Source organism: Meles meles, chromosome 10 (genome assembly GCF_922984935.1).
Source record: "Meles meles chromosome 10, mMelMel3.1 paternal haplotype, whole genome shotgun sequence".
Classification (NCBI taxonomy): Eukaryota; Metazoa; Chordata; class Mammalia; order Carnivora; family Mustelidae; genus Meles; species Meles meles.
The window spans coordinates 18,725,354-18,743,905 of NC_060075.1; the positions used below are offsets into that span (position 1 = coordinate 18,725,354).

The 18,552-nt window shown below is 51.4% G+C and overlaps 1 protein-coding gene across 1 annotated transcript; it reads left to right on the forward strand.

Moving 5' to 3' along the window:
* The first annotated feature begins 1,257 nt into the window (after positions 1–1,257).
* AKR1B1 (aldo-keto reductase family 1 member B) lies at positions 1,258–17,257 on the forward strand. Its single transcript, XM_046021550.1, has 10 exons — positions 1,258–1,406; positions 9,979–10,146; positions 10,777–10,893; positions 11,582–11,659; positions 11,960–12,082; positions 12,546–12,652; positions 12,965–13,046; positions 13,579–13,662; positions 14,714–14,796; positions 16,844–17,257. The coding sequence occupies exons 1-10, from the start codon at positions 1,305–1,307 to the stop codon at positions 16,884–16,886; spliced, it is 987 nt and encodes a 328-aa protein (XP_045877506.1). The 5' UTR covers positions 1,258–1,304; the 3' UTR covers positions 16,887–17,257.
* Positions 17,258–18,552: the final 1,295 nt, after the last annotated feature.

Sequence of the window (18,552 nt, forward strand, 5' to 3'; positions counted from 1 at the left end):
TTTATTACCAAGTTCCCAGCTGAAGGTGCTAATTAAAATTCTATTGTTTGAGGATAAGTAGCATCAGAATCTGCCAATTAACAGGTTTTTATAAAAGTCAAATGGAAAAGTATCTGGGCTAGTTGGTTGTGTATAAATTTTTCCTCGGGGGCACCTTTTAGAAGTCACCAAGTGGAAAATCACCAGAAAGGAGTTCAGTGAGGCCTGGTTCCTGAGTCATTGCCCTGCAGATGTCATTCCCAATCTTGCATGATTAGGAAAGATCAGAGGTTGGTGGAGCAAAGAACGCAGGTTTGGGGTAGGATAGAGATCAGGGAGAGAAGTTGTTGAAAGGAAACCAAAATTGTCTTCAAAGCTCTTTCAACAACTTTCTTTTGGGTATCTTGGAAAATAATGTCTTCTTCCCTGATAATTAAGGGCGATCAGTTTATTATTTAGCACATCCTCATTTGAAATACTTGAAACTCCAATATTAAAGTTAACTTTTCTTCTCTGGGTTTCTGCCTAGTCACGCTTCTAGAGAGTTTTGTTAAGTTACATTATTGAAACTTGCTTTGATAGTCTTAAACATTTTCTGAACACCGAATGTCTTCCGTGGGTTCTGGACCAAGCTCATCCGGGATTCCTAACCTCAAGAGATGCTGGCTTTTGGAGGAAGGCTTGTTCAACCCCACTCAATGGTACAGACAAAATTCGCACCTAGGGTGGTTTGCTAGGACAGCCCTAAAGCGGCTACATACTGGCTGTAAACTCCAGCCTCCAGTAGGTGTTCTGCAACAATACTGCAAGCCATTTGTCTGATAGGCACCTTTCTAAAAGAAAAGTACGCTGCTAACCTGTACTTGGAGTCAGTAGGATTCCTCCAGATCAAGGGTAGGACATTGGTGCTATTCTCCAGGAGCGTGACTGGGGCTGGATCACAGATAAATGTATCTTTCGGGGCTCCTTTTTAAAAAAAAAGAAAAAGAAAAAAAAAGAAACCCGAACTCCTTCCCAGTCTACTTATTTATAGGATGTCTGGTACTTTCGCTGAAGCATTCCGGTTTCCACGTGCCTCCACTGTTTGGCGAGGTCTCTACCGCCGCCGCCGGTGGGGCGTGGGCGAGCCAGTGGCGCGGCAGAAATCCGGTCCTTCTGGGACCCAGCGGAAGGCGCATCCTCGCCGAGCCCTCGGGCTGCCGCACCCCTGCCTCGGCTCGGGCCGGCCAATCAGAAGCCGCCTTTGCGCAGCCGCGCGTCCGTCGGACCCGCCCTTTCTGCCGGCCTCTCGGGCTATTTAAAGGCCTGCATAGGGGCCGAGCGGCATGGTCTTCGGGAGGGGTCTGCGGAGTTTAGTCGTCATGGCCAGCCACCTCGTGCTCTACAACGGCGCCAAGATGCCCATCGTGGGGCTGGGCACCTGGAAGGTAAATGCCCTGGGGGGCGCGCCCCAAGGCTCTTCTCGGGCTCAGCGCGGCCTGGGGCGGTGGGGACGCGCCGTGACCCAGAGCGGCCCCGCCGAGGACGCCCGGCCTCCCAAGGAGCCATACTTGGGCTGGCCGGGCCCTGGCGGGACGGGGTGGTCCCTGCGGAGGCCCGGGCACCGGCCTGGCGTCCCGGGGCCTCGCATGGGGGACCCCTGCTGTAGACGCTGGGTGGCTGGGATCCCCAGGCCGCACTTGGAATCCGGTCCCGGCTGGAAAATCACGGAGGGGGGTTTCCTGAGCCCCGCCGCTCGGGCCCCGGGGGTGGGAACCGGGAGGCGCCGGGCGCTGATGGGGCCGAAAGGGGTGTGGGGCGCCGCCGATCGCCGTCGTTTTCGCGTCTGAACCGCACCTGTGGCACCTGCGTCTTTGTCTCTCTTTTAAATAGTTTTATTCTTAATGGTTTCCGTTTCTGCTCTCTCAGGAATAAGCACTCAGATTAAGCCCGGAGACTGCAGATAATTAAATTAGCTGCCGCGAGTTGGCTCAGGATGCATCAGTCTCCGTGTCCCCAAACACGCGACGCTGACCCCTTGTAGCCGAGCCTGCCTCTCGGGGCTGAGGGGGCTTGGGGGCCGTTTGTCGTATGCGGGGCAGACCTTGGCAGAGAATCTGGTCACCGGTGGTGACCGCCCAGAGAAAACTGTGCCCCGGCCTCAGTATTAAAACTGTCTGAGGAAACCTTAACACCGCTGAAATCTTTCTACAGCGTCCCCAAGAAATGGCTAGGAATAAAAAGGCTAGCCTGATGACCTGGAAAGTAGGGAGCACAGAAGGGTGGTATTATGGGCGCTGGGACAAAACCTGGTGTTTTTAAAAGCCCCTTAGAAGTTAGTTTTGGGGCATTGTATAGTAACATTCTACCGCTATGACCCAGGTTTTCCCAGGGTCTTTGAATGTGGGCCTGGGCATTGGATATTCGCACATTGATAAGGAAACCAGAGACAGAGGATTGAGGGCACTGTTAAATGGTTTGATCTAGGACAGAGGGTGGGGTTTACCTCTACCCTAAAAGCTGCAGTTGAAGATAAGTCAATATAGGAAATAAGAAAAGGGTCATAGAATTGCTTCACACAGTGTTTCTTGGCCAGAGTAATCAGAGTGTGTGTAATTTGTGTGTTCTTCAAGAAGTCCAGCGATGGCTCTGAGGGTGTAATTGAATTATGACCGTGATACCGAGTTAAATTTCAGCTGTTGAGGGTTATTATCTTGGAATGGATATGAAAAGACACTTTCTTGGTAATAGTAAATTATCGTTTGTATAATGATGCAGGCACGCACAGACGTAAGCATATAACTGGAACAAAAGATCCACAAAACACTTGACTAGGTGGGATGGATTCCAGTATTTTATTCTATTTTGTGTTTTCAAAAATTTGGTTCTTGACCTTGGTTCATCGTTTGACAATTATTTTTCTAGGTCAAATAAGGAATAAAAGTTCTTGAAAAGGTTTAAAATTCTTTAAACTTAATTTTTTTAAAGATTTATTTATTTAGAGAGCGTGCAAGCAGGGGCAGAGAAAGAGGGAGAGAATCCTCAAGCAGACTCCCTGTTGAGCTCAGAGCCCAATGTGGGGCTCCATCCCAAGACCCTGAGATCGTGATCTGAGCTGAAACAGAGAACGGACGCTTAACTGACTGAGCCACCCAGGTGTCCCTATATTTTTATTTTTTTTAAAAATATTTATTTACTTATTTATTTGACAGAGAGAGAGAGAGGGATCACAAGTAGGCAGAAAGGGAGGCAGAGAGAGAGGGGAAAGCAGGCTCCCTGCTGAGCAGAAAGGCTGATGCAGGGCTTGATCCCAGGACCGCAAGATCATGACCTGAGCCGAAGGCAGAGGGCTTAACCCACTGAGCCACCCAGGCACCCCTATTTTTTTATTTTTTACTGAGAGGGCACACATAGAAGTGGGATGGTGGGGGGGGGGGTAGAGGGAGAGAGAATCTTTTTTTTTTTTTTTTTTTTTTAAAGATTTTATTTATTTATTTGACGGAGAGAGAGATCACAAGTAGGCAGAGAGGCAGGCAGAGAGAGAGGAGGAAGCAGGCTCCCTGCAGAGCAGAGAGCCCGATGTGGGGCTCCATCCCAGGACCCTGAGATCATGACCTGAGCCGAAGGCAGCGGCTTAATCCACTGAGCCACCCAGGTGCCCCAGGGAGAGAGAATCTTAAGCAGGCTCTCCGCCACGCGCAAACCCTGTTCTCAGGACCCTAAAATCACAACCTGAGCCAAAATCAAGAGTTGGATGCTTAACCAACTGAGCTACCCAGGCACCCCCTAAACAAGAGTTTTAAATCCTGGACCTGCACACTTAATGACCTGAAAAACCATGTATTCATTTAAAATAACATTATAAAATCTATACTTAGGTCATTCATTCTGGCAGACTACATTCTTTGAGGGCGAGGTAGCATCGGTCTCGTTCACAAGTATTTCCAGCATGTCTCACAATGCCTGGTAAACAGTAGGCACCCAAAGAAATAACGTAGATAGGTGTTGAATTAATAGAAAGAAGTAAGATAACTTTGGATGGTGGTGGAGGTGAGAAGATGAGGTTTGTAGCAGTTGTGTTGAGGTGTGATGAGAAGGTCACAGTGTAACAAGTAGCACAAGTATGGGCTCAGAGTGGAATCCTTTTCTTTCTTTCTTTTTTTTTTAAGTATAACAGATAGTATAGATCATAGTTATTCCCCCTTTCCCCATATGTGTGTACATGTTTTTTCACAGATGCTGGACAAAAGAAGGTTCATTTGCTTATCTTTGTGAGAAGTCGGGGAGGCTCTGCAAGCCGGTACAGTTGCTTGTTCTCGCAGATCTTTCCTGTCATGGCATCTTCCCTTCTCGGGGCTCTCATGGTCTCCAGTCTGGTGTCGCATCAAAGGTCCTCAAATCTGCCTTTCTGTCTTTGGAGGGGAGGCTTTCAGGCAGTTGGGAGAACATCTCTGCCTCCAACCCCATGTGGCTTAGGGAGTGTTTCTCCCCGGCAAGCTGGCCTTCCCCGTTAGACAGGAAGTAAACCCACCAACATTGTTTTGCCGGGAAGCCGTTAAAACAGAGATTTCTTCTGATACCCTCTTGCTAGTAAATGTTCTGACTTTGCTGAAAAATTGTTGGTAGCTTGATCACTGTAACGCACCCAGGTGCCGCAAACCGAGGAGTGGAGTGCAACCGCGTTTCTTAACCTCTTTCCCATTTTCTCCATCCCTGCGCCACACAGGAACCTTTGAGACATTTTTCCCTAATTGCTCCCCGTGTAAAAAATTTACATCAGAAATAGACTGTACATCTTTTATGTCCTCAAGCCCTTCAGAGGGCCACAAACCGTTGTGTAAGCTAAGCTTTATTTGGATTTTTTTGTCCCCACTGAACCAGTTTTTAGCCTTTAGGGGTGATATCTCCCCCTTTAAGAACACACGAGGTAGAAAAAAATGCTGAGAAAGATTATCTGTCACAGGCTTGTAATGGCCCCAAGATCGCACGTTTGGGGAGAGGTGCTGGCATTGAAGCTGAGACAGTAACTTGGTTTTACTGTTCACCTGCCTCCTTTCCCTGCGGGCTTCAACCTCATCGCTCTTCAAGATCAGAGATATTTAAGTAAGTCTTCCCAAGCAGGGCCAGTCCCGGTCTATTGCCGTCTCAACCAAGTGGAGATAGGAGTGTCTTCGAATTCAGCAGAGATTGATTCAGGTTTTATTAGTTGGTCTGTAATAGCCAGATTAACTGTTTTCGTGTGATAACGCAACTAAAAGGGTGGTCAACTCCTTATCATTTGTACGGAGCTGTAAAATGAGGTGAACAGACTGATCATGAGGTTGGGTTATCTGCCCCAAACATTGAAAACGCACTTTGTGTTGACCGTAGATTGGACACGAGAGGTAGCATGGATTATTCTCTGGATCTCCCCCATGCTTGGTCTGTTGGAGCCTTAGGAGTACAGCAGACCTTAAGCCTTGTTTATAGAAACCACGAGATCCCCAGTCTCCCATTTGTGCTGGTGGAAGTGTTGAGTGCCCTGCAGAGTGAGGAAACCAGTCTGCTCAGACTTCCCTGAAGTTGATTGAGACTGTGTTGTCCACTGGTTAACTTAGAACAGGCATTAAACGCTTTTGGTCACCAAAATACCCATGTTCACTGTCAGAATGCCTAACTTTTTGTTATCATGATGCTGAATTAGACACCAGAAATTTGATTTGTGAATGAGAATAGGACAAATCAAGGCTGGGCCTCTTGCCTAATCCCCATTTCTTTGTATGCTCTTCTGGCATAGGAAGGGCTTGGTAAACTACAAGCCACAGACCATTTTTGTAAATAAAGTTTTATTAGAACACACCTCACGGGTACTCGTTATTTATGACTGCTGTGCTGCAGCGGCAGAGTGGGGCAGGTGCGATCCACCGTTGAGCCCACAAAGCCTCAAGTATTTCCTGTTTGGCATCTTACAGAAAAAGTTTGCCAACTCCTCTTTCAAAAGATTCCAAGTGAATTAATCAGAAGTTGGAATACATGTTTAAGAAGTCACTAATGCCTGTTATACTTGCTTCTGGTTGAAATGACTTATACTTAAAACAAACACTTAAAATAGAAAATTATATTGTGAGACCACTTGTATATAAACAAACCTAATAATGAAAAATGAGTTTCTCTTAGACAAAGGTTAATTTTCTCTAAAGAAAAGCTGATTTAATGGGAAGAGATTAAATAATGTTTGTGGGGACAGCTTTTCTGTGATCATGGTACTTTTAAAGGCTTTAGAGGTTGATGGCCGTGTTTCTTTCTTTCTTTTTTTTTTTAAAGATTTTATTTATTTATTTGACAGACAGAGACCACAAGTAGGCAGAGAGGCAGGCAGAGAGAGGGGAGGAAGCAGGCTGTCTGCGGAGCAGACCTCAGCAGGACCTGAGCCGAAGGCAGAGGCTTTAACCCACTGAGCCACCCAGGCGCCCGATGGCCGTGTTTCTTTATTAAATCTAAGTTCACGTCAGAAGTTATGGTTTCCTGCTCCTTACTCTAGGATTATCATTGGCACACTGTTCTTAACTTGCCCAGGAATTTTTTTCCCCAAGGTAAAGTTTCCTTTGGTCCCCCACCCCCACCTTCATTGCAACATAATACCTGCTAACTAGAGAAATTTTTAAAAAAATACATCAGAAAGAACACAGTCCCCTCTTTCCAGAAATCCCCATGATTGATTCTACAAGGGATTCAGCTCTGAAATACTTTTGTTTTTTACCATTGACACCACTTTATAACCTGGTTGAGCCTTGCAGAGGGAATAGAGGGAGGGTTATTATTTTGAGGTAACAGGTAAAAGCTACATGTAAAGGGGAAGATGATTAAGTTTTAAAAGTGTGTGTGTCTAAAGGGGGGGGCACTAATAAGATCTGAGTTGGTATTGGCTGGCTGCACGTGTTAGAGGAGATAGGGAAGCCTATCTTGTGGACATGGTGGGGACCCCCCCGGGGGCTGAGAGTTCTCACTGCCGTCCATGGATGCCATCAGCGCTGACTCTTGTTGTCAGGTTGCTTTCTGAGCCAATGCTCTCTGGAGCTCGAAGGTCCAAGAGAGTTGGGCATTCATGGGTTTGCCCAAGTCACAGGGCAGATTATTGGCAGAATTGAATCAAAACACGATTTAGTCTGTAGGATTTGTATAGTTGGATCATTTGTAATTTGAATGTTTCCTGTAATGGTTTTCTGCAGATTTCCTGTGAAACGTATGGAAATACACCTTTATGATTTATTTTCTTTCCAAAGTTTCAGTTTGGACCACTCCCCTGTGTTTGCGTTCATAAATGCAGACCCGAAATGGAGAGACGGTATAATCATGTACTAGTTTATTGTGTGATTTTTTCACCGTAACTTAAATTGACTGATTCATTAGTGGTAAGAGAAGTTTGTTTAGTCTTTTTCTGGGAAGGGTCACGTTGAGATGATTAGTAGTAGAATTCATGGACTCTGGTACATTTTCATTCCAGAGAATGATTTTTTTCAAGCCCACAACACTTATCTTTTCACTGACCAGTGTCTTGTGCCTCTTAGGGCCCACACCGGGGGGGTCAGATCTCTAGGCAGAGCATGGCTCTTAAGGTTCTTCTGCTGAGGTTTGAGTCCTGACATCTTTGACTGACTGTGTGAGGGTGGGCCCCCTCTCCGTGCCTTACTTTCCCTCGCTATAGAGATAACAGCGTCTGCTGGGCTTGTGATAGATTCGCTGTATTAATGTATATTAATGTATTGAAGACTGGTAAAAAACAAGTCCATATTTTCAGTTTGAGCCTGTGTGGGCCAAATACCCAACTCGTCTCTTTCCATTCAGTGACATGATCTGCCCTGGCACAAACCTTCTGGTAACCAGGACGTCTGTTCCAGGGTCAGCCCAGGGGATGGCCATCAGTCCCCCTGTGGTAGAGCACGTGGCTTCTTGTGGCTTCCTCGTGGCTGCAAAACTTATCCCCCAAAAGGGGAGGCTGGCACACAGCTCCCATTCTCAGGAGTCTTGTCACAAATTGCTACAGCTCCTGCACATTGAATTTATAAAATGCCCAACAGTCCTTGCATGTGCAGGAAAGCAGCGTGGCCAGCGTCCCAGCACATGTGTCCTTAGCTGATCTCTTGGTCATCTCTTCCCTTAGCTTCTCTAAAAGCATAGCATGAACTTTTTTTCAGTTTCATGCCACTCTTTTGGCAACCTTGATTATGCTAGTTTACACTTTCTGGCTCCAAGGAGCTGAATAACCAACTCCATGTTGGGCAGAATAAGAGTTTGAGGTGGGGATTCATGGGCCCACAGGACGCTCTGGGGCATACTAGCGTTGAGGCTATGTGATGTCGCTAGGAGCAGTCTCTCTCAACACTCCTGTCTCTCAGCCCTGCTCTCTTCAAGTAGCTCCTGGCTCCATTCCCCCAGCAGAATAGGAGCTTGTCTGGGTAGTTCCAGAGACTGAGTCTCACGGGCCTGGTTTGGGTCATGCCACTGCCTTTGCACCATTTGCTGTGACAGATGCAACGTGTGGCCAGGCTGGGCCTGGGGAGTGTGCCCGCCCCCTGCTTCGTCCCTTGAATCTTGAGTGGTGGGGAAGGCTGCCCTCGTAGCGTCTTCGGTCTTCTAAGGAACAGGGAGGTCAGTCATCTGGAGATGTACCCTCTCTCACACCTGAGCTTAGCAACCCGCCTCTGCTCCCTCCTTCGGGGTGAACAAGCTCAGTGTGCCATCAGGCTCTGGCCATACACTTGTTCTCACTGGTTCATAATCTACCACCCCCACCCACCCCCCTCCTGCCAGGCCTGTTAACAACAGCTGATGTCGGAACAGCCAATGTCTGCAGCTGCTCATAGCCCTGGGGAGTTTTCCTTTTCATTCCCTTCTCCTCCAGCTCTCTGGAGGAATGCTCTGTATTCATTCCACAGTCTGTTGCACATGAGTGTATTTTTCGCCTCTCTGGTCTGAGTAGGATCAGCGAGGAGATGGAGTAAATGTCCGTGCGGTCAGTCTGGGTGCTGGCGGAGCTTGAAGGCTGTAGAGGTGGTCGCGTGGCTTGGGCTCGCAGAGTTCATCAGCCTCTTTGCAGCTCTGCCCGCCCATTTTATTGATGCCCGTTTCCCCTCTCCTCCCAGCTCCCTTCTGTCTGCTGGGGTCTTAGAGGGGCTGTCTCCCACCTTTGCCTCTTAGAGCAGGTTCTCATGTGGTTGCAAAGAAAGCACCTGCCGGGGCGCCTGCGTGGCTCAGTGGGTTAAGCCGCTGCCTTCGGCTCAGGTCATGATCTCAGGGTCCTGGGATCGAGTCCCGCATCGGGCTCTCTGCTCAGCAGGGAGCCTGCTTCCCTCTCACTCTCTCTGCCTGCCTCTCTGCCTACTTGTGATCTCTGTCAAATAAATAAATAAAATCTTAAAAAAAAAAAGGAAAGCACCTGCCTTTGAGTCTGTATCCATAAGGTTCTTGACTTTATGATCATCTCCCAAAACTGCTGAAAAACGAGTGATTGCCAGTGTCGGACTCCACACCCAAAAGGAGAGAGTAAAGCATGGGCGTTCAGTGACAGCTCAGAAACCAAATGGGCATTGGGTAAATATCTACAGCAGTTATTGAAATACTCTGAGCTATTTGAAGGAAATGGCACCCTTATTGTCTTGGGAACCTAAAAGATTCAGATAGGGTGTTTTTTGTTTTGTTTTTATACGGTGGTTTGTAAATCAACAGATACAGAGAAGTAGAGATGTAGAGAAGCCAGGGAGACAGCTCTGGCACGTGTTTTTAGGGTGGGCTGCGGTGAAGTGGTCTGAGGATGCTCAGGTGAAATCGTGTGGCCTTTCACCTGGGTCGCACCCCCCCCCACCCCCCCGAGCTGATGGAAGCTCTGGGGAAGCCGCTGGCCATCGGCAGCCATGGGAAAGGGAAGGGAGCTTGTGGGAAAGGGAAGGGAGCTTCAGCGGGAGGCTCACACTGCCCTTCTTTCTTCCTGGGTTGCTTCGTTGTTGATTTGAACTCCATGTCTTCAGGTCTTTTTCCATTCAGTCCCCTCCAGGCAAAGTGACTGAGGCTGTGAAGATCGCCATTGACCTCGGCTACCGCCACATCGACTGTGCTCATGTGTACCAGAACGAGAATGAGGTGGGCCTGGCCATCCAGGAGAAGCTCAAGGAGCAGGTGGTGAAGCGTGAGGACCTCTTCATCGTCAGCAAGGTGCCGCCCTGCAGGGGAGCCTGGGCCACAGGCCTCTCTCTCCTGTTTGTCCGAGGACAGCGTGGGTGCCGGAGCTGAGACCATCCTCTGGGGAAATGAGTTGACTACAGGCCATAGAGGGTTCCAGAGCTCACCGGTCCACTGTCTGTTGGATAGTCATTCCATGTAGGGCCATTGGTTAGAGCCCCTTGTCAATAAGGCTTAGGTTGTGGGTTGGTGCTCCCTTTCCAGGGAGTTCTCTTTGAGGACAGAACTTGGTTTCCGGCTGGAGGCTGGATCTCCACTGATGGCCACCATCTTTCATCTGGAGGCTGTCGGTGCCCAGAGGAACCCTGGGTGGGAGAGTGAGGCTGACCCCACAGACACCAGTCCTGTAGGAAAATGGCCATGGGAGCTCATATTTAGGGCCTGGGCCTTCCTGACCTGTCCATTCTCATTAGGCCTTCAGTTTGGTCCCTCTGACAGGTTTCCCTGACCCGATGATCCTGCCTTCCTTTGGAAAATTCAGGTCCACGGTGTGCAATGGAAATTCTCTCACGCCTGTTTACAGCGTCCCAGTGAGAAGGGGGGCGGGTGGTGTCTTGGAGCCGTCTGGCTGCCAGCTGAGACGTGCTCTCTCGCCGGCCTCAGCTGTGGTGCACGTTCCATGAGAAGAGCATGGTGAAGGGGGCCTGCCAGAAGACGCTCAGCGACCTGAAGCTGGACTACCTGGACCTCTACCTTATCCACTGGCCGACGGGCTTCAAGGTAGGCGGCCACTGTCGGTCCGTGCAGCTCGGGCTGTGTTAAGCTCTCCCGCTTTAGGGTACAGGTGGGCACACGCTCTGTGTGAGTCCTTACTGGCTTGGGCACGGTCCCTGGGAGCTGTCCGCCCCCAAACCCCCACGCCTGCTGAATCTGAACCATGGGCGACTCGACTGACTGTTAGAGTTGGAGGAGCTCTGTGCTTTGTCGTTTGCCGGTGGTACCGTTTCAAACTGTCCGCGCACGTGGGTCAGGGGACATTCTGTATGTGGCCCGAAGACCTCCTTGGCTGTCACCCTCTGCCTCCGTGTGTGGGTACAGTCCGGCCCCATCCTGTAGAAGCCCGAGTCTCTACACCAAACACACTTTGGGTTATGAGTTCTTTCTAGCCACAGGGTCTGTGTTCTGCTTTGTCAGCCAGAGTGAAGGCATGTGGTTTTTGTCCTCTAGCCCTGGTGTATTGTGCTGGTTCCGTTGGACAGTCAGCTGTAACCCATTTGAAAGGAACAGGGTCTGGGGGCTTTAGGAGTTGTCTGCCCGTTTCCTTTTCACACTGGCCTGTGGGTTTGCCCTTGACGATCTTCTGAGAGCTTAGCTATGGTAGTTAAGAGTCATTTTTTTTTAGAACTTCGCTTTTAAAGATCCAGGCCTGGGAAGGGCTGTCATTGACCATGTGCTCTTGTAACAACAGCACGGGAAGGAATATTTCCCGCTGGATGGGGAAGGCAATGTGATTCCCAGCGACACCAATTTTGTGGACACGTGGGAGGTAAGGCAGTTGCTGACTCGGTCTTCTCCCTCCTTGCTGGTCTCTCTTTCTCCTGTGAGTGATCTGCTCTGCTGTGTCTTCCCCTGCATTTTGGTGTTTGGTCACCATTTTTGCTCTTCCTGTCTTCTTAAAGCCAGCTGGGCTTTTGTTTTGGTGGCTCTTGGTTTCTCCGAGCTCTAGTTTGCCGGTGCTGGTTAGTAAGGGCAGGACCCGTTAAACTGGTTGGAGTCAGAGATGCTCTTTTCATTCCTGTCCTCTGGGGCACATGTCAGAAGCAAGCAGCCCCTCTTTCGTTGGTAGGCCATGGAAGAGCTGGTGGAGGAAGGGCTGGTGAAAGCTATTGGAGTCTCCAATTTCAATCATCTCCAAGTCGAGAAGATCTTAAACAAACCTGGATTAAAATACAAGCCAGCTGTTAACCAGGTAAACATGGGTGGGGGAAGGTGTGTTTGGGAGGCTGTTCAGTTACTCGCTGAACCTGGCAGTCACTTCTGGTCTGTGTCCCCCAGGGAGCAGCCAGGAGGCAGGTCCCAATTTGGGACTGAGCATGATGATGACCCACCTGGGAGCTGCACTTGCAGGAGAGACAGGGTGTGAGCCTGGCTTGGGATGACTCAGGCTCTCCAGGATTATCAGCATGTGGGCCCATCACAGTTGATAAATTGGCCAAAGCCAGAACAAACCCTTAGTGCCCATGGCCACAGTCCATGATAATAACATCATTGTTATTCGTATCGAAGACACTTGCTGGGAAACAGGGACTGTTGTTCCTGCTTATCTGGGAGCTCAGAAGGCTGTACATCATTTTCTGTTGGGGAGGGGGGCTTCCTGTATGTCCCCACAGCCGTGCCCGCGTGCTACCCCAGCCCTCTGTTTGCATCTGCAGATTGAGTGCCACCCGTACCTCACTCAGGAGAAGCTAATCCAGTACTGCCAGTCCAAGGGCATTGTGGTGACCGCCTACAGTCCCCTCGGCTCTCCTGACAGGCCTTGGTGAGGTTCCCACTGGATCGTGTCCATCGGTGAAGGTTAGAGATGGCTAGAAAGAAAAATTCAGCATCAAGGAAAATGCTTCTGGCGCCACTTTTCAGACCTACCCAGGAGCCTCTCATTGGGTTTTCTGGTTGTCCTTTCTAGTAGCAAAATGGCCGCTCTTTTTCCTAAGGATTGGGAGTTTGTGCCTGAGCTTCAAGTCAGGAGGAGACTGGTGGGCTGCCCTCAAAGGCCGATGGGAGTTAGACCCATGGGCTGTCCTCGAGCGGAAGCGAGGCCAGGCGCTCACACAGGCCGTCTTTCTGTCTCCAGGGCCAAGCCTGAGGACCCTTCCCTGTTGGAGGATCCCAGGATCAAAGCTATTGCGGCCAAGCACAATAAAACCACAGCTCAGGTACCGTCCTCTCCACGTGCCCGGGACTGTTCCCCGAACTCCCTGCATTCGTAGTGGTCCCCTTGAGCGGGGAGGGAGAGGTGACCAAGCCCAGCCAAGCCCTCCCTGGAAGTGCAGCTTGAGGTCCTGGAGCGGGTGGTAGTCGGGCGCACAGACTGGGAAGCCAGATGATGCCCACGTGGTGGGGATGGGGGCGCCGGCCTCCTACCTCCACAGGCCGCCCCGGGGGCCTCGTTTGCTGACGGATGTGGGAAGCTCCTCCCTGCTCACAGGAGAGCGCTCAGTACCAGCCACCTGGGAAATGTTCTTTTTCTCCCAAGTGGTAGGATGGCTTCCTGCTTGTGACCAGGACACCTGGGAGACAAAGCAGCGCATGGCATGACTCGGGGGGACCCTGACCTCTCTGAGCCTCCGTTTCCTTGCATGTGACATTCTGGAATTTCTGTCTTTGGGGAGTGGATGTAGATGAGACTGAGGGACATGATAATGTAGGTTATTGGTGTACGTACACACTCGGCCCCTCTGTTCACAGGTTCTGATCCGGTTCCCCATTCAGAGGAATTTGGTGGTGATCCCCAAGTCCGTGACACCCGAACGCATTGCTGAGAACTTTCAGGTAAGATCCTGGCTGCTTGGCCAGGGTTTTTTCAGCGGAGCAGGACAGAGGGCCTCTCCTCTCATGCCTGGACTGTCCCGTGTGGGACCCCCACCATCCTGTCACCTCTCAGAGAGCCAGCCGGTGGAGACAGCAAGTGAGCGCATTTGCCCACAGAGGTCACCAGCGAGTGTCCAGCAGGCTTGCTTTCTGGACATTTTTTTTTTTTAATATTTTTTATTTATTTGACAGAAATCACAACTAGGCAGAGAGGCAGGCAGAGAGAGAGGAGGAAGCAGGCTCCCCGCGGAGCAGAGAGCCCGATGTGGGGCTCGATCCCAGGACCCCGGGATCATGACCCGAGCCGAAGGCAGAGGCCTCAACCCACTGAGCCACCCAGGCGCCCCGCTTTCTGGACATTCTGACATGAGGGCATTCCCTGTCCCCACGTGCGCCGCCCCTCCCGGGCTCACCGGCTGCTGGCCTCCCCGACGCCGAGTTCTTCCCCGGCAGCCCGCGGCCCTCATGGGAATGGTTCCCCTTCTGACAGGCCTTTCTTGTCCTCTGTCTAGCTCCGCCTCTGACGGCACCCTTCAGCCCCCAGCCGGGCTTCCTTCTCAATTTCTCTGGCCCCTCTGAGGGTTGCGTAGCGCCTCCCTCCAGCGTGCTGCCAAATCTGTCCTTGTGTGGGAGTTGTCGCGTGACCTCTTTCCTTCGCTTCTGTGTCAACGGAGGCAGAGACGCCTGTGATGCGTCATTTTCTTCCCACCTGTGCTCATCACAGTGATGCTTAGCACTTCTGTGATGTTGACAGTCACAAAATGGACCAAGAAGTTCCATTTTACTGGGAGGCTCCAGAGGGGAGGGCCCGTCTTCTTCCGAGCAGTATCCTGGCGGCCTGTGGGCCTTCTGGGAAGAAACTGCACTTCCCTGTCTTGGACCCTTGTCTTCCTGCCCTCCCCGCTCAGGGCAGCCTCTCCTCAGCAGCTGCGCCCGGAGCTGTTTGGATACTTTGTATTCTGGGTTTGACCTTTATTTGAAGAATTTACTGGATTTTTTTTTTTCTTTTGAGGTCTTTGACTTCGAACTGAGCAGTGTGGATATGACCACCTTGCTCAGCTACAACCGGGACTGGCGTGTGTGTGCCTTGGTGAGGTGAGTGCGCGCGGGAAGGGAAGCTAAGGCCGCAGCACGAGGGAAGCTCCCGGAGGCCATGAGGTCCGAGTCCCGTTAGCAATGGTTCCCACCGGTGCCTTGCTGTCTCACCTGTGCACAGTGGAAACGCTTGAACCCATGTCAGCTGAACTGCACACAGCCAAGGGGAAAATGCCAAACGATCGGTTCTAGATCTCTCCTCCCACCCCAGGGGCACTGTTGGCCTAACCTGCAGCAACTACACATTTTAGCATTAATTTTCAAATCTTAGCGGCTCGTCTGAAACCAAGTGCTCCATGGGGCTCCTGCCCACCTTCCTGGGAGAATTCACATGTGACTCTTACCTCATAGTGACGTAATCAGAGGGGTTCAGTAGGAAGACTGGTGCTTGAGGCTGAGGAAACCTCTCGACCCCTCCCTGACTGATGGTCACCCAGAGCCCTTCCAGCTGCGAATTCGCTGGCTGCTTGTGTTCCCTGCGATTTGTAGTGTGGTAACGGAGGGAGGTGACAAGGAAGGTTGTTGTGTGTCTCTCCCCCACACCCCCTACCCCCGCTCCTCCTACAGTACAGTAACCAAAGTTTAAAACTCATTCCTCTCTGCGTTTTTAAGAAGAAACCTCCCACCTCCTTTCCCACTGTGTGTGTGGCCTCTCTTTCTTCCCATTTCCCAGCAGTTAGTCCTCTGAGCAAGACTTGGACTTGCCCTGAGGTGGGGTTGCGCGCCAGCCTCCTCACTCCCGCCTCTGCTCCCTCTCAGTGCCGTTGGCAGCGCCGGTGCCCCCCACCCCTGCACCTGTCCGCCGGCTCTGCGTCCTGGGCAAGACTCTCCTGCGCTTGGGTGTGACTGTGCCTGTGAGCACGTGGCCGTCACGGGCCTCTAACGGCGTATCACTGGCACCGGCACACCAGGCCGTTTCTGATGTCCCTGGTCGTGTTAGTGCTTAACCTTTCGGCACTAAGATCCTTTTTGAACCAAGTGGGCAGGGAGAGAAAAGTGAATCGTTCACCAGGTGACGTCTCTTCTGTGAGAGTCTCAGTATCATCCATTCACTTCCCACTGCTGACACAACGTATTGGAGCTCTCGGGGCTGACAGACCGCAGTGGTTTTCCGACGGTCCCTTTTCCGTTATACTCCCTCCGCTGTCCAGTGCGACTCCAGAGAGAGCTGTCGGATGAGTCTGGGGGCTGCTGCTGCTTAATGGGGACGGGTTGGGGCTGGAGTAGGGAGGGAGAGGCTGGCTTCCACATTCCCAGCTCGCCGAGGCCGCTTTCTCACTAGACATACACGTCCATTGCCTCTTTTCGGCAGCTCTCGCTCTAGTGAGCCTCCGTTGCTGAGGGCAGGGTCCTGTCACTCAGGCTTGATGGGAGGCTAAAAAAGGAGCAGACTATGGGGATGTTGTGAATGACTCCAAATCTTTGAGCGTTCTGGGCCCTGTGCTGGGTTCTTCCTGGGCCTTTCACACTATGCCCAGCCAGCCTTTCCGTTGTGAGTGCCAAAACTTGTTCCAGCACGAGCCATTGGCCATGTTCATACGTGCTCACCCCGCCTCTCCCTCCCCTCTGTCTCCCGCGTCCTACTCTGCACTGCTCTGTGGGGCTCCCTTCAGCTCCCGCCGACCCCAGGCAGCTTCTGTGTCCTCAGAGCGCTAGCTCTGTCACATGCAGACTCCTGACCCCTCTCTGGTCACCCTCTTGCTGTTTCAGACTATGGGATACTCTGGTCCTGCCAGTTAGCCTGACTGACCAGGAAGCAGGAACCGTGTCTTGGTGCCCTGCTTGTCTCAGGCACGGTGCTGGGCACACAGGGAGGGGGGGCGGTCCGTCACAGAGGTGCCAACTGATGACAGCCTGTGGTAGAGGAGCCTGGAGGGGGGCTTCGGGGGCCCCCAGCACAGACCCATGACCTGCCGTCTGGACAGTGGCTCGTCTCTGAGGCCTGTATTTCTGCCTATAATGAGACCCTCACCATTGCTTTCGGTCATCTCTTGGTCAAAATCCCTTGCCTTGTAAAAATAACATGTTCCTCTTTTTCTCCCGACAGCTGTGCCTCCCACAAGGACTATCCCTTCAACGTGGAGTTTTGAAGCTCTCGGTGCCTCTTCCCCCTCCAGGTGACCTGCCACTGTGTCCCCGGGTCACTTTCCCTGTATGTAGTGTAGCGTGGCCTCTGCCTTCCCTGGTGGGTCAGCGACCTGCAGCCAGGCCAGTGAGGGCTGGGCTGGCTCGGTGTCAGGTCTGAAGAGCAGCATCTGTAGGTTAGAAGCTTCTTCCGGTTCTCTTTGCCCTTCTTCTGTCCAGCTGGGAAAGTAGGACCTTAGGACTCTTTCCTGACTAAGTTGAATCTACGAAGTTGAAATAATAGTGCCACTAACACCTGGATTTCGGCTGCTGGGAACTGTTGTAACCCTTTCATCCGGACTTCCTGCCTCAAATAAAAAGTTCTTTTGTGAACTTGTTGCTATTTGTTTTATTTTGATTTATCGAAACAGTGTACCACCCTCTGTCTCCCTCAGCCTTCATCCCCTCTGTAGCTGTAAAGCAGCTACTCCGCTGAGCAACACGAAGGCGTACCTGGCAGCTTTCCCTCTAGTTGGGGACCCTCGCCCCAGTACCTTGCTCCTTTAGCTTTAGGGAGGTTGGTCTTACCTGGGTGGACATTTGAGTCACCCGGGGAGCCTTCAATGCTAGTGATGCCTGGATCTCACTCCTGGGGACCCATCTGATTGGCCCAGGTGTCACCAGGTCCCCAAGAGTTTGCAGGCTCTCCAGGGGTGAGATCCCTTGGCTGAGAGCTGCTGCTTCAGGGCTGAGAGGGTCGGGAATCCATTTGTCACTTCACAAGTTACTTTGTTTCTCCTCCTGCTGGCGAAGCCCAAAGTCCTATGTTTTCTAAGCAGTGCTCTTCACAAAGAACCGCTTTCATGAAGCTCATGGTCTAGACGAGAGGGAAGAAGGGAAGCATCAGCAAACGGCATCTGGGTGAGCTCCGGCCACTGGAACAAATGCCATAGACTGAGTGGGCCAAACAGACATTTGTCCCTCCCGGTTCTGGAGGCTGGAAGTCTGGTCAGGGGGCCAGCCGAGTCTGGTTCTGGTGAGAGCCTTCTTCCTGGGTTGTAGACGGTCCCCTTCTCGTTGTATCTTCACATGACCGTGAAGGAGAAATGCTTTAAATGGGATTACGCAAGTGAAGGTCTGTTTTTAATGTTCACGAATGCTGTTGCTTATTTTTTATTACACTTCCTTTCCCAGAATTGACAAAGGCTGAGAAAGGCATGAGCTAGGTAAGAGTTGACTTAGGGTTTCATGGAATTAATGGCTTGGTTGCTGGCTTCTTACTGGATGAGGGTAGCTCCTACAGGTGATGTTCACGGCTGTGCAGGTTACCCACCGGCGAAGTGTATCCCCGTGGCTTTAGGGAATTGGGCAATGGTGGCTGGTAGGCCTCCCCCAGGGATTCAGGAGAGAGCCAGGCCCCTGCATGGCAGGGTTTGGGCCAGATGGGGGACTCAGGCCCCCACCCGCTCCCTGCCCCCCACAGGCTGTCCCTCTTCCAGCCACTTGTTCCTCACAGTGGTCCAGCTTCCCCTGCCAGGTCAGCAGGTGCCACCTTACCCCAGGTCAAGCTGCAGACCTCCGCAGTCACCCTCTCCGCTAGAGCACACTGTCGTTTTCCTGTAAACTGAGTCAAATTATCTCTGACCTTGTACCCCCCTATTTCTCCAGTTAGCCCAGAGCAGGTTTTAACAG